General features: G+C 39.0%; 2 protein-coding genes across 2 annotated transcripts in view; both read right to left on the bottom strand.

Annotated features, from left to right (window-relative positions):
• Positions 1-258: 258 nt before the first annotated feature.
• On the bottom strand, positions 259-2,115 carry cdpf1 (cysteine rich DPF motif domain containing 1). Its single transcript, XM_024282494.2, has 3 exons — positions 1,924-2,115; positions 1,629-1,740; positions 259-936 (listed from the first exon to the last, which is right to left on the bottom strand). Exons 1-3 carry the CDS (start codon positions 2,034-2,036, stop codon positions 814-816), a joined length of 348 nt encoding a protein of 115 aa, XP_024138262.1. The 5' UTR covers positions 2,037-2,115; the 3' UTR covers positions 259-813.
• Positions 2,116-2,885: 770 nt separating this feature from the next.
• The window catches only part of LOC112153024 (peroxisome proliferator-activated receptor alpha), a 17,142-nt gene continuing 8,159 nt past the window's right edge, over positions 2,886-11,868 (bottom strand). Inside the window, exons 2-8 of the mRNA XM_024282897.2 lie at positions 11,151-11,356; positions 10,850-11,004; positions 7,063-7,201; positions 4,631-4,830; positions 4,281-4,547; positions 3,655-3,898; positions 2,886-3,577 (exon numbers count right to left, since the gene is read on the bottom strand). Coding sequence (XP_024138665.1) covers positions 3,333-3,577; positions 3,655-3,898; positions 4,281-4,547; positions 4,631-4,830; positions 7,063-7,201; positions 10,850-11,004; positions 11,151-11,334 — 1,434 coding nt within the window. The 5' untranslated portion in view covers positions 11,335-11,356 and the 3' untranslated portion in view covers positions 2,886-3,332. The remainder of the gene's footprint in view (positions 3,578-3,654; positions 3,899-4,280; positions 4,548-4,630; positions 4,831-7,062; positions 7,202-10,849; positions 11,005-11,150; positions 11,357-11,868) is intronic.

Raw genomic sequence — 11,868 nt, 5'->3', positions numbered from 1 at the left:
CTATAGATTTAAAAGTGGTCCAAACCAAACAGTTGGATTTTTTTTGTTTGTTTTTTGTGAAATTAGGCTTTTTGGAGCAAACTTGAATGAGCTTAAAAGCCACCTAGTGGAAACTTGGTGAACTGATTTGGCTCCAGTTTTTAAATTTTTAAATGTACTTAATTTTGAAAGTCTCTGAATTTCTCCTGGTGGTTGCAACGGGTGCCAAAGAACTGCACATTACAGGTGAATAGCATTGAAAAATAACTGTTTTCTACATCTGGGATACAGAAAATCAGTTTATTTCTCAGCTGGTGCTGATGTTTTCCAATTTAATATCACCCACGAGTGCTACAAAATAAAAGCAAAACAGATGTTGTTTTTCAGAAATGCAGATTTTACCGACCAGATACTGGAATAGTGTTGAAACAAACTGTTTTCACTCCACAAATGATGACTGTATCACCGCTGAGCTCTGAGCTCCATCCATTTCAGAACAGTCCCAACACTAAATCTGCTGCTGAGCCAAGCAAAGCCAGCAGGGAAGAGCTCCGCCTGTCGAGATACGTACATTCTTCCAGACAACTCCGGCAGCATCAGTCTTCCTGTCTGTGAGAGCATCACTCACTGGGAGAACTTTATATGAACCACACAGCGGCTTAATATTCCTCACGGGCTGCAAATGTACTGTAAACGACACAAATCTCCTCCAAAAAATGTCATTTTGGTTCCTCATTTCTTTACGTCCCTTGTGTGGTAAACACCTGTTTTACTGCCATGAAGGCGGCTGCTGAGACCTTCTCTGACCGGTGAGCATTTCCTGATCTCTTCGGGTCACACAGCAGCTGTCTTGGAGCTCTTCTTTGCCAGCTCGGCCTGAATCTGACGGGGAAACTGGTCCAGGTGTTTGCTGACGCACTGCATGCAGAACCTCTTGGTGTAGAAGAGACTGCAGTCCTGGTTTAGAGGAGAAAACACAGATTTCAGAGGAGAAACGGTAACATTCAGTGTTAGATAAATGCTGTTGTGTTAAACCTAAACAGGAGCTAAACAGAAATATATAATATATTTAAATACATTTTTTACATTTATTTAAATAAATTCTCCTACATGTGTTTTTTTTAAATCATTAGTCAGCAACTAACACAGTAATTATATAGTTCAAAATTCATTGCAAATTTACAAAATGTTTCCATTATAATTAATAAAATCCTAAAATTATCTTAAAGCTTAAAAAAAAACCTGACTACTTTCAATTGTTTGAGGTGGCAGTTTTTAAAAAATGTTTCTATATAAATAAACTCTAAGTTAAAAATGTCAAAATACGACTATTTAATAACGGTATTTCAAAATAAAAGCTTTTTGTCATTCTGATTAAAAAGATAAACGTTATCTACTAAATATCTAAATATCAAAATTTTATCTTTAAAACATGTTTTTACAAATTGGATGAAAAAAAAATAAGAGAGGTCAGTATTTTATTTTATTATGTACAAACCAACCGTTTCTACAGTGCTAGTATTTAACTATAAAGATAAATAGTATATTTTACATATAAAATAAACGTAAATAAACCCGTTTTTGTACCTATTTTTTCCTTTAAACAACTAGAAGTAGTGAATACTTTGCAAGTGTTAATTATTTCTTACCGATCCGACACAGACGCACATTCCGCACAGGCTGCAGGTGGATCCTAACACAAGAAACTTCTCTTTATCAGGACTGAAGGGATCTCTGGTGACAAAACATTCCTCAAGAAGCCTAAAAAAGAATTTATCTTTGAAGAATTTCAATAATATTAACGAAAATATAAAGGTTCAGGAATAAAACAGGAAAATCCGACTGGACGTAAACATTACATGCGACTACGTAGCTGCCGCGGTTAGCATTAGCATTGCTAACTTCTCTCGTTTTCTGCAACAGTTTAGCGGTTTATTCACTTACACAATGGCTCTGGTGTTCGGTGGTTTCTGACCGTAGTAGGTGAACGGAGTGCTTAAACCGCACAGCTGACATTTGAACGTTTTGGGAGTGTTTTCAGTCGCACTTTCCTCCATCGGCAAAAAAAAAGCATCGACCTACTTCCTGGTTTCAGTCACGCGCTCTTCTTTTGTGAACCTTTAGCGCCCCCAGCTGGAGCGGAGGTGTGCCAAACTTAAACGAATTGCAAAGTTTACTTGGTTTTTGAAAAAAATAATTAAAATAAAATAAATTTGAACAAATAAACGCGTAAAGATGTAGACATTTTAAATGCACTATTACCCAAATATCTCAAACGATTGTTAATAGAAAATTAGTCAAAGGTTCAGAACCACTGATGGTAAAAAACAAATTACTAGACTATTACAAAATAAAATAAATACATAAATAAAACTAGTCACTTAAAATAAAAGTAGAAGAAATGTATTGAAATAACAAAATTTATAGTCTAAATTAAAAAATTAACCAATACATTAAAACAAAGAATTTTTAAAATCTCCAATCTCCAAATCCAAGTGTTTTAAAATAAACTTTTGTTTACCATATATAAAAAAACTCAGAATTAAAAGTATAAAAAAAGGGATAATAATAACAAAGAGTGCTTATGCAAAGGAAAACCCATTCAGCTCTGTAATTGTATTTGTTTGGATAAAGATTTATTGAAAAAAATAGCATTGGATTCTTGTTAATAAAGTAATGGAAAAGTAATATTGCACATAAAATTCAGTTGTATATATTATACTTTTAGCATTTCACTGTAAACATTATGTTTATGGAATAAAAATGTAGATGATCTGTGTTGTACATTAAAAAACAATATATTATTATATGAAAATCTTATTAAAGTTTCCTTTTTTAAGGCCCGTTTTTCTGAATCTGCAGAATTACATCTCTAGCTCACCACATTCTTGTCATATNNNAAAAAAAAAAAAAAAAAATCCAGTTTATGGTGTAAAAATATCTCACAAATGACTTTTTTGACACTGAAAACATATAGCAAAGAAAGAATTTGAATATTGACCTGTAAAAACGACAACTGAAATTCAAAGAACAAAATAAAAGTGAGTTTTTTTTTAGGCATAGCATGGATTAGAATACATACAAGTATATTAAAAACAAACTATAACGCACATGTAACTTTTTGGGGGAGTAACAAAAGAAATATTTGATTTACGGCAAATTATCAACTCTTGAGACAGACTTTACTGCAAAGACCCAAATAAAAAATGTTAGATCTTCAAAAAGTTGATTTTTTTCCCAGAATTTATGCAAAAATATTCTCAAACTTATTCCATTAAACTGCTACACAAGGATTTGTGTAGACAAACAGTCAACTCTCCCACATGATTCTCCCTGCGCTGGTGGAAGTCTAATCAGTACATGTCCTTGTATATCTCTTGCAGGAGCGGGTGCAGCGACGTGTCCTCCAGAGTTTTGATTTCCTGAATGAGCTGGGCGTGCTCTGTGACGAGCTCCCTGAGGTCAGCCAGCTTCTGCAGCAGCCTGGGGAACAGGAAGGTGTCGTCGGGGTGATTGGCCAGCAGGTGGTGCCGCAACGCCTGAATGATGCTCTCCTGCAGCCGCTCCACCACAGGTACGTCCACCAGACCTGGACGGTCTGAAAGAGAAGAGACCAAACTGTAATTATAAATGTACATCAATTATGAGTAATCTCCACAACAAAATGCAAACCACCTCCACAACAAATAATGGCGGCGACGAAAAGAGCCAGGTCACTGTCGTCCAGGTCCATGGAGTTGAAGCGTGTGGCGAACTGGAACTTCGGCTCCATCATGTCGCTAAACGGCCGTCGGAGACTCTTCAGGAACTCGCGCGTGATGAAGCCTCTGCCGCGAGCCACCAGGAGGCCATCTTTGTTCATACAGGACGCCAGAAGGGTGAAAAGGGCTTCGTGAACCGCGTATTTCAGAAGGGTCACCTGCGGGTCGAGATGACGGCAAAGTGTGACGCAAAGTGTGAAAAGTCCCACTCTGACAAAAACGTGTTTTTAACATGTTCTTGTGGCATTTTTCTTATGATGGAGGACATATATATGAAAAATTACATTAGGTTGGGGTTGTAAGCTAGTGGGAGAGAGTGTAAACAGATGGATGATGGGAAAAGGGGCCGGGCTTACTGAGTCAACAGTTCCACCCATACTAGAGGGGAATTTCTAACAAACTCCTGCCCCTCTGCAGACACTAAGTCCTCAAATACGGCTTTTTTTTACATTTTGGCTAAACATGGCATCATGGCCTTTAAACACATCAAAAGAAGATGGGAGTGTGTCTTTAAAACACCAAGGGTTCAGAAAAATCCACCTGATCGTTTAAATCCAGCATCTGGAAGTGCGGCATGGCCTTGGCGAACTCCGTCAGCTCGGTGACCGTCTCCACCGACGTGCTCTGGCAGCAGTGGAACAGCCGGGCTTCAGCCTCCCTCTGCTGGAGCTCCTGGCACACCGCGGCCGGAGTCACGGGTTCGGACTGAACCTCGCCTTCCGACTCCGAGCGCTCACCTTTTACCATGTGGGCCGCTAGCGTCCTCTCGGCTAGCTGAAACGTGTCCATGTCGTGGATAATAAAAGGCTATTTAAAAATAAAAAATAGACCAACTTAGCGTTTCTGAGGATGAAGGACAAAATAGGTTGAATTGGATTTTTAAATGTTACCGGCTCGCTCGTCTTTCCGGTCAGAATGAGCCGCGCCTTCGCCTTGTTCATAGTGAAATTCTTCATGTAGGCGTCGTGGATCTGCCGGACCAGAGTCTTCCGGTCTCCCTCCATGCAGCTTTCAACTTCCCTCTCTGCCACCTTGCTTTCCTCCTTCAGCTTCAGCTTCTCTGCGTGCGGCATGCGGCCGAAGCGGATGGCTGCGAGGCGTAAAGCATTCACAGCTTTAGCGAGCGTCAAAAATGTCTAAATAAAAACACGCAAAAAAATATCCGGTGTCCTATTTTCAAATCTTCAAAGGCCGTTTCTGTGGGTCTCATGTTTCTGACGCGGCTCTGCCTGCAGGAAGAGGCCTGCGGAACGAACCCGCTGACCCCTGTAGCACGCCAGATGTGGGATACGCGCTTCGCTGTTTGGAGATGCAAGTTGGCTCCAAGAGAACACGTTTCTATAAATACAGAGTGGACGTGAACTGGTAATGAAGTGGCACTTAATCAAAGAGGAGTTTGGGCTTCTGCTAGGAATACATCCTACAGATCGCTGACTCAGCAGGATCTGAACAATACTGTTTCAGATGTAGTGTGTTTTCATACTCTGGTTAAATCACGAATTCTGCAGCTGATTTAATCATTTCTGTTAGCCTTTTAAGGCATATACATGTTTAAAAAGTGATAACAAGTTTAATCTCTTTTTCATAAATGAAAGCAGCAAAAATCAAGAAAAATCAGAGTTGATCATTTAATAGAAATACATTTAAAGGTTGATGATTTTTCATAAAAATAGCATTTCAAAGAGTAAATCATTTTAGCATTTTTATCATTTATCTTCCCAAACAAATACATTCAAATATTTAATTCAATGTATTTATTAAGTCCAAGTTTACATCTCTAAAAGGAACACAAATAAAAATAAGAAACAATTTAAAAAAAATGTCATTCATTGTGTGATTGTTTAGAAATGGATGCACCAAAAGGTAAATAAAGTAAAAGTAAAATTCCAAGGACTAAATAATAACCAGAGGGACATTTTTCTGTGTCATAAGCACCATGTTTACCTTTGAATGCATAAAAATGTATTTTTTTTAATTGAGCACTTCGCTCAAGAAAGCCAATACAAGCAGAGTGGCTATCAAAACTTATTTTCAATGTAAAAAAGTTACCTTGCGCTACCTTAAGAGTACCGTCAATATTTTCGAAATGTAACAAATTGTGAGTTCAACATTAAACCAAAATAAAAGGTTTAAGAGAAGAGTGGGTTTGAAACTACCAAACTGCCTCCAATGCTAGCATGTGCAGAAAGAAGGGCGTATCTAGGCTAATAAAGGCTTTATTAGCATCAGCTTACTTAGTAATGGCTTACTTAGTGTTAGCTTATTTAGCATTAGCTTACTTATTATGCGCTTACTTATTATTAGCTTACTTAGCATTAGCTTACTTAGAATTAGCTTACTTAGCGTTAGCTTTTTTAGCATTAGCTTACTTATCATTAGCTTACATAGTGTTAGCTTACTTATAATCAGCTAACTTAGCATTAGCTTAGATAGCGTTAGTTTACTTAGGATCAGCTTACTTAGCGTTAGCTTATTTAATTTTAGCTTACCTAGTATTAAATTTCATAGCATTGGTTTACTTAACGTTGGCTTTTTTAGCATTGGCTTATTTAACGATAGCTTACTTAGCGTTAGCTTGTTTAGCATTAGCTTACTTATCATTAGCTTACATAGCGTTAGCTTACTTAGGATCAGCTTACTTAGCATTAGCTTAGATAGCGTTAGTTTACTTAGGATCAGCTTACTTAGCATTAGCTTATTTAATGTTAGCTTACCTAGTATTAATTTTCTTAGCATTAGTTTACTTAGCGTTGGCATTCTTTGCATTGGCTTATTAAACAATAGCTTACTTAGGGTTAGCTTGTTTAGCATTAGCTTACTTATCATTAGCTTACGTAGTATTAGCTTAATTAGAATTAGCTTACTTAGCGTTAGCTTAATTAACGTTAGCTTACCTTGTATTAACTTTATAAGCATTAGTTTACTTAGTGTTGACTTAATTAACTTTAACATACCTAGTGTCAGTGTGTTTAGCGTTGTCTTACTTATTAGCTTAGGTGGTGTTAGCTTACTTAGCGGTGGCTTACTAAGCTTCCTTACTTCTGTTCCCATTCCAGCGTATTGTTAAAAGTCTGAAATAATTGTTCCTGACAGTTGCGCTAACATTAACTTTGGTTAATACGACTTGTTTGGAGATAAGTTCATTATTCTTTGGTTGACACCGGTGGAGACAGACATGTTTGAGGCTTGCTGCATCTTTTATCAGTACGTTCATGAACGGTCATAAAAGACCTACTGGGGGCTACAAAGGGCCTTAAAAATCCTATATTTAACTCACAGAAACTTGTAGGAACCGTGTGATGTTCAGGTTTGAAAAACTCACCGTTGTGGGACATCCCTACAATCAGACACTTGTTGAACCTGCAGTACTGGCACTTGTTGCGGTTCTTCTTCTGGATCTTACAGCTGCGTTCACATCTGTTGTACTCCAGCTTCAGTCTGATGGTTCTTCTGAAGAAACCCTGAATGAGACCACAAAAAATCAGTATTTCAGATTCAAATGTTCTTTTAAGGATGAAATTGCTGCTAAATTGCCTTGAGTTAGTCAAACCGGTGCAGGGTGTAGTTTACTTATAAAACAAGGGGTATGTAGAAAGCAGCTTTCATTCGTGGAATCGTTGACACAAACCTAATCTTGAGCAAGATAGAGGAAATCAACAGAAACACTAATGTAGATTCAAGTTTACCAGAAAAATAAGTGAAAATAAAATTCTGTAGGCATTTTCTTAAATGTACATGGCACAATATTATACATACAAATGAGCTCTTAACTTACTTGCCTAGTGAAATAACACTTTATAAGACCATACATTCATTCATTCATCTTCCTAACCGCTACGTCCCTGTCGGGGTCGCGGGGGTGCCGGAGCCTATCCCGGCTACTGAAGGGCGAAGGCGGGGTTCACCCTGGACAGGTCTCCAGTCTGTCGCAGGGCCTCAATTACACACACATTCACTCTCACATTCACACCTAGGGGCAATTTAGAGTCACCAATTAACCTATGAAGCATGTTTTTGGACGGTGGGAGGAAGCCGGAGTCCCCGGTGAAAACCCACGCATGCACGGGGAGAACATGCAAACTCCACACAGAAGGGTCCCAGCCGGGATTCGAACCGGGACCTTCTCGCTGTGATGCAAGAGCGCCAACCACTGCGCCACCATGCAGCCATAAGACCATACACTAGTACTTTATACCCCAACTCCAGACAAACACATCACCAATTTTCAACTGTTAACAACAATTCCAAGAGAGCAAGTCGTAGTACTCTGTAGTAATCTTTAAGTGGTAAGTGCAATTAAAGCAAATTAAAAAAAAAAATGAGAGAAGCCCATCACTTAAATTTGTTCAAGTATTGGAGTGGGTCTTTCAGTAGAACTGGTTTCAGTTTCCTCCAGCACAGACAGACACCTGCTTCTTGAGAACAATTCACACTAGGAGAATTTTCTGAGGAGTATCCAGAGTTCCGTGAGACGGCCAAACAGCTCAGGAAAGTCAAAAGCGCCGCGCCAACAGATGTCCCACATGTGCCAAAACATATAATCTTCTGAAGCGCAACCACATAAATAACAATAACTCTTCAAGTCTGAGTTCGGGGGAGGATGGGAATTTTCTGTAGTTGTGAAATCCACCAGCCTTCATCTTTCACAACATCTTGGCTGCATTTATGTCAAAGAGCAGTTTTGTTGTTTGCAGGGTTATTATATGTCACATATCACTTTTTTGATGCATCTTTTAACTGCAAACATGTGGGCTTGTGGGCAAATCTCCAAGAAAACAGTTAAAAGGGGAACTTTGAGGACCAAACGTATAGTTTGGCAGCATCTGAAAGTCATTAGAGTCACATTTAAGGACAATATTACAGATGTGTGCGTGTTTACAACACACAGGCCGAAGCGCAGGAGGGTACTATGACATGTATTTTGGACAATGGAGGGAAAAAGGTTTTAACCTCTATTTATATCTCATACTATCAGCAGCTCTGCCTCAAACCCTCCCTGTCCCGATGACGAATGTTCCACCTCTTTAAAGCGAGGTGTTGAGACGGACACTCGGAGGCCGTACGGCGTGCAGAGTATTTTCCATGACGGCTCAATAGACGGCTGTCATGCCAAACAAGTGTCCAGTCTCTGCTTTGGAGCGGCAATGATGGGCTGCGTGTCGAGACAAGCAGCCGTTCTGACAGGAAGGTGAGTACCGTCGGCCTTCCTGATGACAGATACGCGAGTCAGAAACGCTGACGGGAAGCGTTGAGACGTCAATCCCAGATTAGGATTACGCATCATTAATATGTTTAAAAAAACTCAAAATACCAGTTAATGTATTTTTAATTGCATTTCATTGAAATCCTGTAATTTCTAAATGAATCTCCAGTTCCAACTTTATTAGACCTCAAGTGGCAGATTTCCCGTTCTGGCAGGTTTAAAAGCTGATGCTCAACATTCACACCTGTAGATCAGGAGATCACAGACAGAAATAACCCTTTCATTTGTTTAAGAAACTTCTAAATCTTTACAACACAGAAAAACTCAATCGATTAATGACTTTTTAATTTCTAGATTGAAGCTCAATTGACAAAGTGCAGTTCCACTAAGTGACCACTGGGGCTTTTTGACAAAAGCAAATAACTTATCAGTCTCCAATATATAGTGGATCACAAAATGAGACAAACTTAAGTTTGTTTTTTGTTTCTATGTTTAGATTTTACGTTCTTGGCCATTTATAAGTTCGTTTTATCAAATAAAAAGCACAAAATAATAGTGTGCTATTTGTGTGTTTTTTATGTGTTGCGAACAGGGTTGAGTGTTGTATATATGCTAATAGGCTAACGTGTAGCGGTATCGAACTGTGTTTTAGCTACACGATACTATCAAGGTTGGGAGTTAGCGTAGTCACAGTAAAGTTTGTTTTTGCAGTATAAGTCTGTTTCTTAATTAATTGAAAACAAGGTTGTAGTTTACAGGTATTGTGATTATGCTAACATGGCTAATGTGTGGCATGTGGAGATTCTTATGTCTCGGTTATTGCGTCTTATATAGTTCAGCACGCCTTTTATATGACAAGTTCAAAAATAGACCATTTATTGATGGAGCACCGTAATCTGGTGTGGAAAATATGATTATTGCCATTTCCCCTGCCCATGTGTATTTGTGAGGAGAAAACTGCAATGCCAAGTTTTTAAACTGTAAGTCAACTAAGAAACAGCCAGCACAATATTAAGGGAACCAATCAGAAGAGACTAGGCTACTATGAGGGCAGGGCTTGACCTGGAACTGGTAGATGTAAAAAAATCAGTAAAAAGCTGTTTGAAGTAGGGCTGTAACAACTATCCAAACAGTTGTTTTTTGTGATCTGTTCCAGAAAAAGAACGAGTAGGAATATCTGTGAAGTCTGAGAGTGCTGATTTTCAATCTTCATGAAACTAGTGAAGTGTTGTATAAAATACACTTCAGACAAAGACGTTTTCACTATAAAATACTAAATAATGTTGAATTATTTTTATATAAACCAAACAAAACAAATATGCTACTGTCATCTGAAGTAAATCTTCAAAGTAAAGTGTCGGTGAAGGTTCTCATTTTTGAAGTAAAACTATCAAATATTTGTGAACAAAAAATAAAGAGACAAAAGATCAGTGTGCTTAAATAAGTTATTAAAAAAATAATTTTGTTTTAAAATAATCAATAATTAGAATAAAAATGTATCATACATAAGAATTTTTAAGAGTATTGGGAAAATCTCGCACTGGAACGCATCTGCTAAATGTTCATTTAAAGTGTTGAAGTTTACATCCAGTAAAAAACATACGTATAGCAACCATTCAAACATGATATCTCAAAAAGTAAGAATTATGGTGAATGGATCGGTGAACTGAATCGAATCGTCACCTAAGGATCGATCTACAGCTCTATGTAGAATCAACACAACCAGAATAAAAGGTAAAGTGATATAACTAATAAATGGTCTAAAAAGGCTAAATTTGGCCTCAGAGTTTCTCCTCTCAGAGTTTGCTAAAATGACACAAAGTTGTCATTACACATGTGTGTTGGATGTGTCCTTCAGATTTTTCTCCTGCAGCCTGGTGGATCTGCACTGTTGCATGTTCCTCACCTTGCAGCCTTCGCATGCATGGACGCCATAGTGGAAACCCGAAGCTCGGTCTGAACACACGCGACACTCCAGGCTGAGGGGGCCGGCGCCGTCCTCCGCTGCCGGGGCCGCTCCACACACCTCTGGTGAAGGACTGGAGGCTGGAGTTAAGGGGTCTACAGCAGAAAAGGAGGAGAATTTCAGGAGGAATACGTTCAAGCTACTGTACGTTCACATCGCCCTCGGCTACGTGCGTTCAAGAGTCCTCTTTCAATGAATTTCAACACACTTTTAAGGTCTCTTTAAGGGTCTCTGGACTTACCCGGCGTAACCGAGCTTTTAGCCCCGGAGTCGCTGCTCTGGCACTCCGGAAAGTCAAATTCCAGCGTGTCGTCTCCTATTGACGCAGAGATCTTACGAAGATCCTCGATCAGGTCTCCACACAGAGGACTGTCCAGGAGGGAATCTCCCAGCGGGGACGGGGGGCTGTACAGTTCCGCCGCCATGATGGAGATCTGGGACCAAAACCTGCGAGGGATTTACTCACATTACTGAGGTACTGAGAGTTAAAGTACAATAGACATCTGAGAACGTTGTGTTTGTGTAAAGCATTTCTGCATAGATTAAAGGGTAACCAAACACTAGATCAACTTTTTTTGGCTGTTGACGTCTATAAATGGGACTCTGTGGGATGGGGAGACAGCCTGCTCCGGCCTTCTGAACTTTATTTTTTAAATTTGATTTTCATCGAGACAATAATAAAAAAAATCATTTAATTACCTCAAGCTAACCTCACTGTTACTGTCAATCATATTCCAAACCACACCTCCTCCACTCAGCCCGCCTCCCCTAGCCCCTTTTTTGCATTTTTCAAATCTGGGCTGAGAGTTGAGTCGGCCTTCAACTGTCCTGTTTGGTGACCCTTTAAGGGTGCTTTATTGTGTTAAAAAATAACAATTAGTTGATAATAAATCAATCTTTCCTTAACCCTGGTGCTCTCTTATGGGGTCCAGATGACCCCACCCTTACATTGATGTGTG

The sequence above is a fragment of the Oryzias melastigma genome, linkage group LG23 (assembly GCF_002922805.2).
Source record: "Oryzias melastigma strain HK-1 linkage group LG23, ASM292280v2, whole genome shotgun sequence".
Classification (NCBI taxonomy): Eukaryota; Metazoa; Chordata; class Actinopteri; order Beloniformes; family Adrianichthyidae; genus Oryzias; species Oryzias melastigma.
Note: the sequence above shows the minus strand (reverse complement) of the source record. Positions and strands in the feature narration are given on the sequence as shown.

Coding starts and splice junctions, on each gene's coding strand:
- cdpf1 (XM_024282494.2), bottom strand. CDS start 2,036: ATGGAGGAAAGTGCGACTGAAAACACTCCCAAAACGTTCAAATGTCAG. Junction 1,741..1,923: donor CCGAACACCAGAGCCATTGT/GTAAGTGAATAA, acceptor ATTCTTTTTTAG/GCTTCTTGAGGAATGTTTTG. Junction 937..1,628: donor TGTGCGTCTGTGTCGGATCG/GTAAGAAATAAT, acceptor CCTCTAAACCAG/GACTGCAGTCTCTTCTACAC.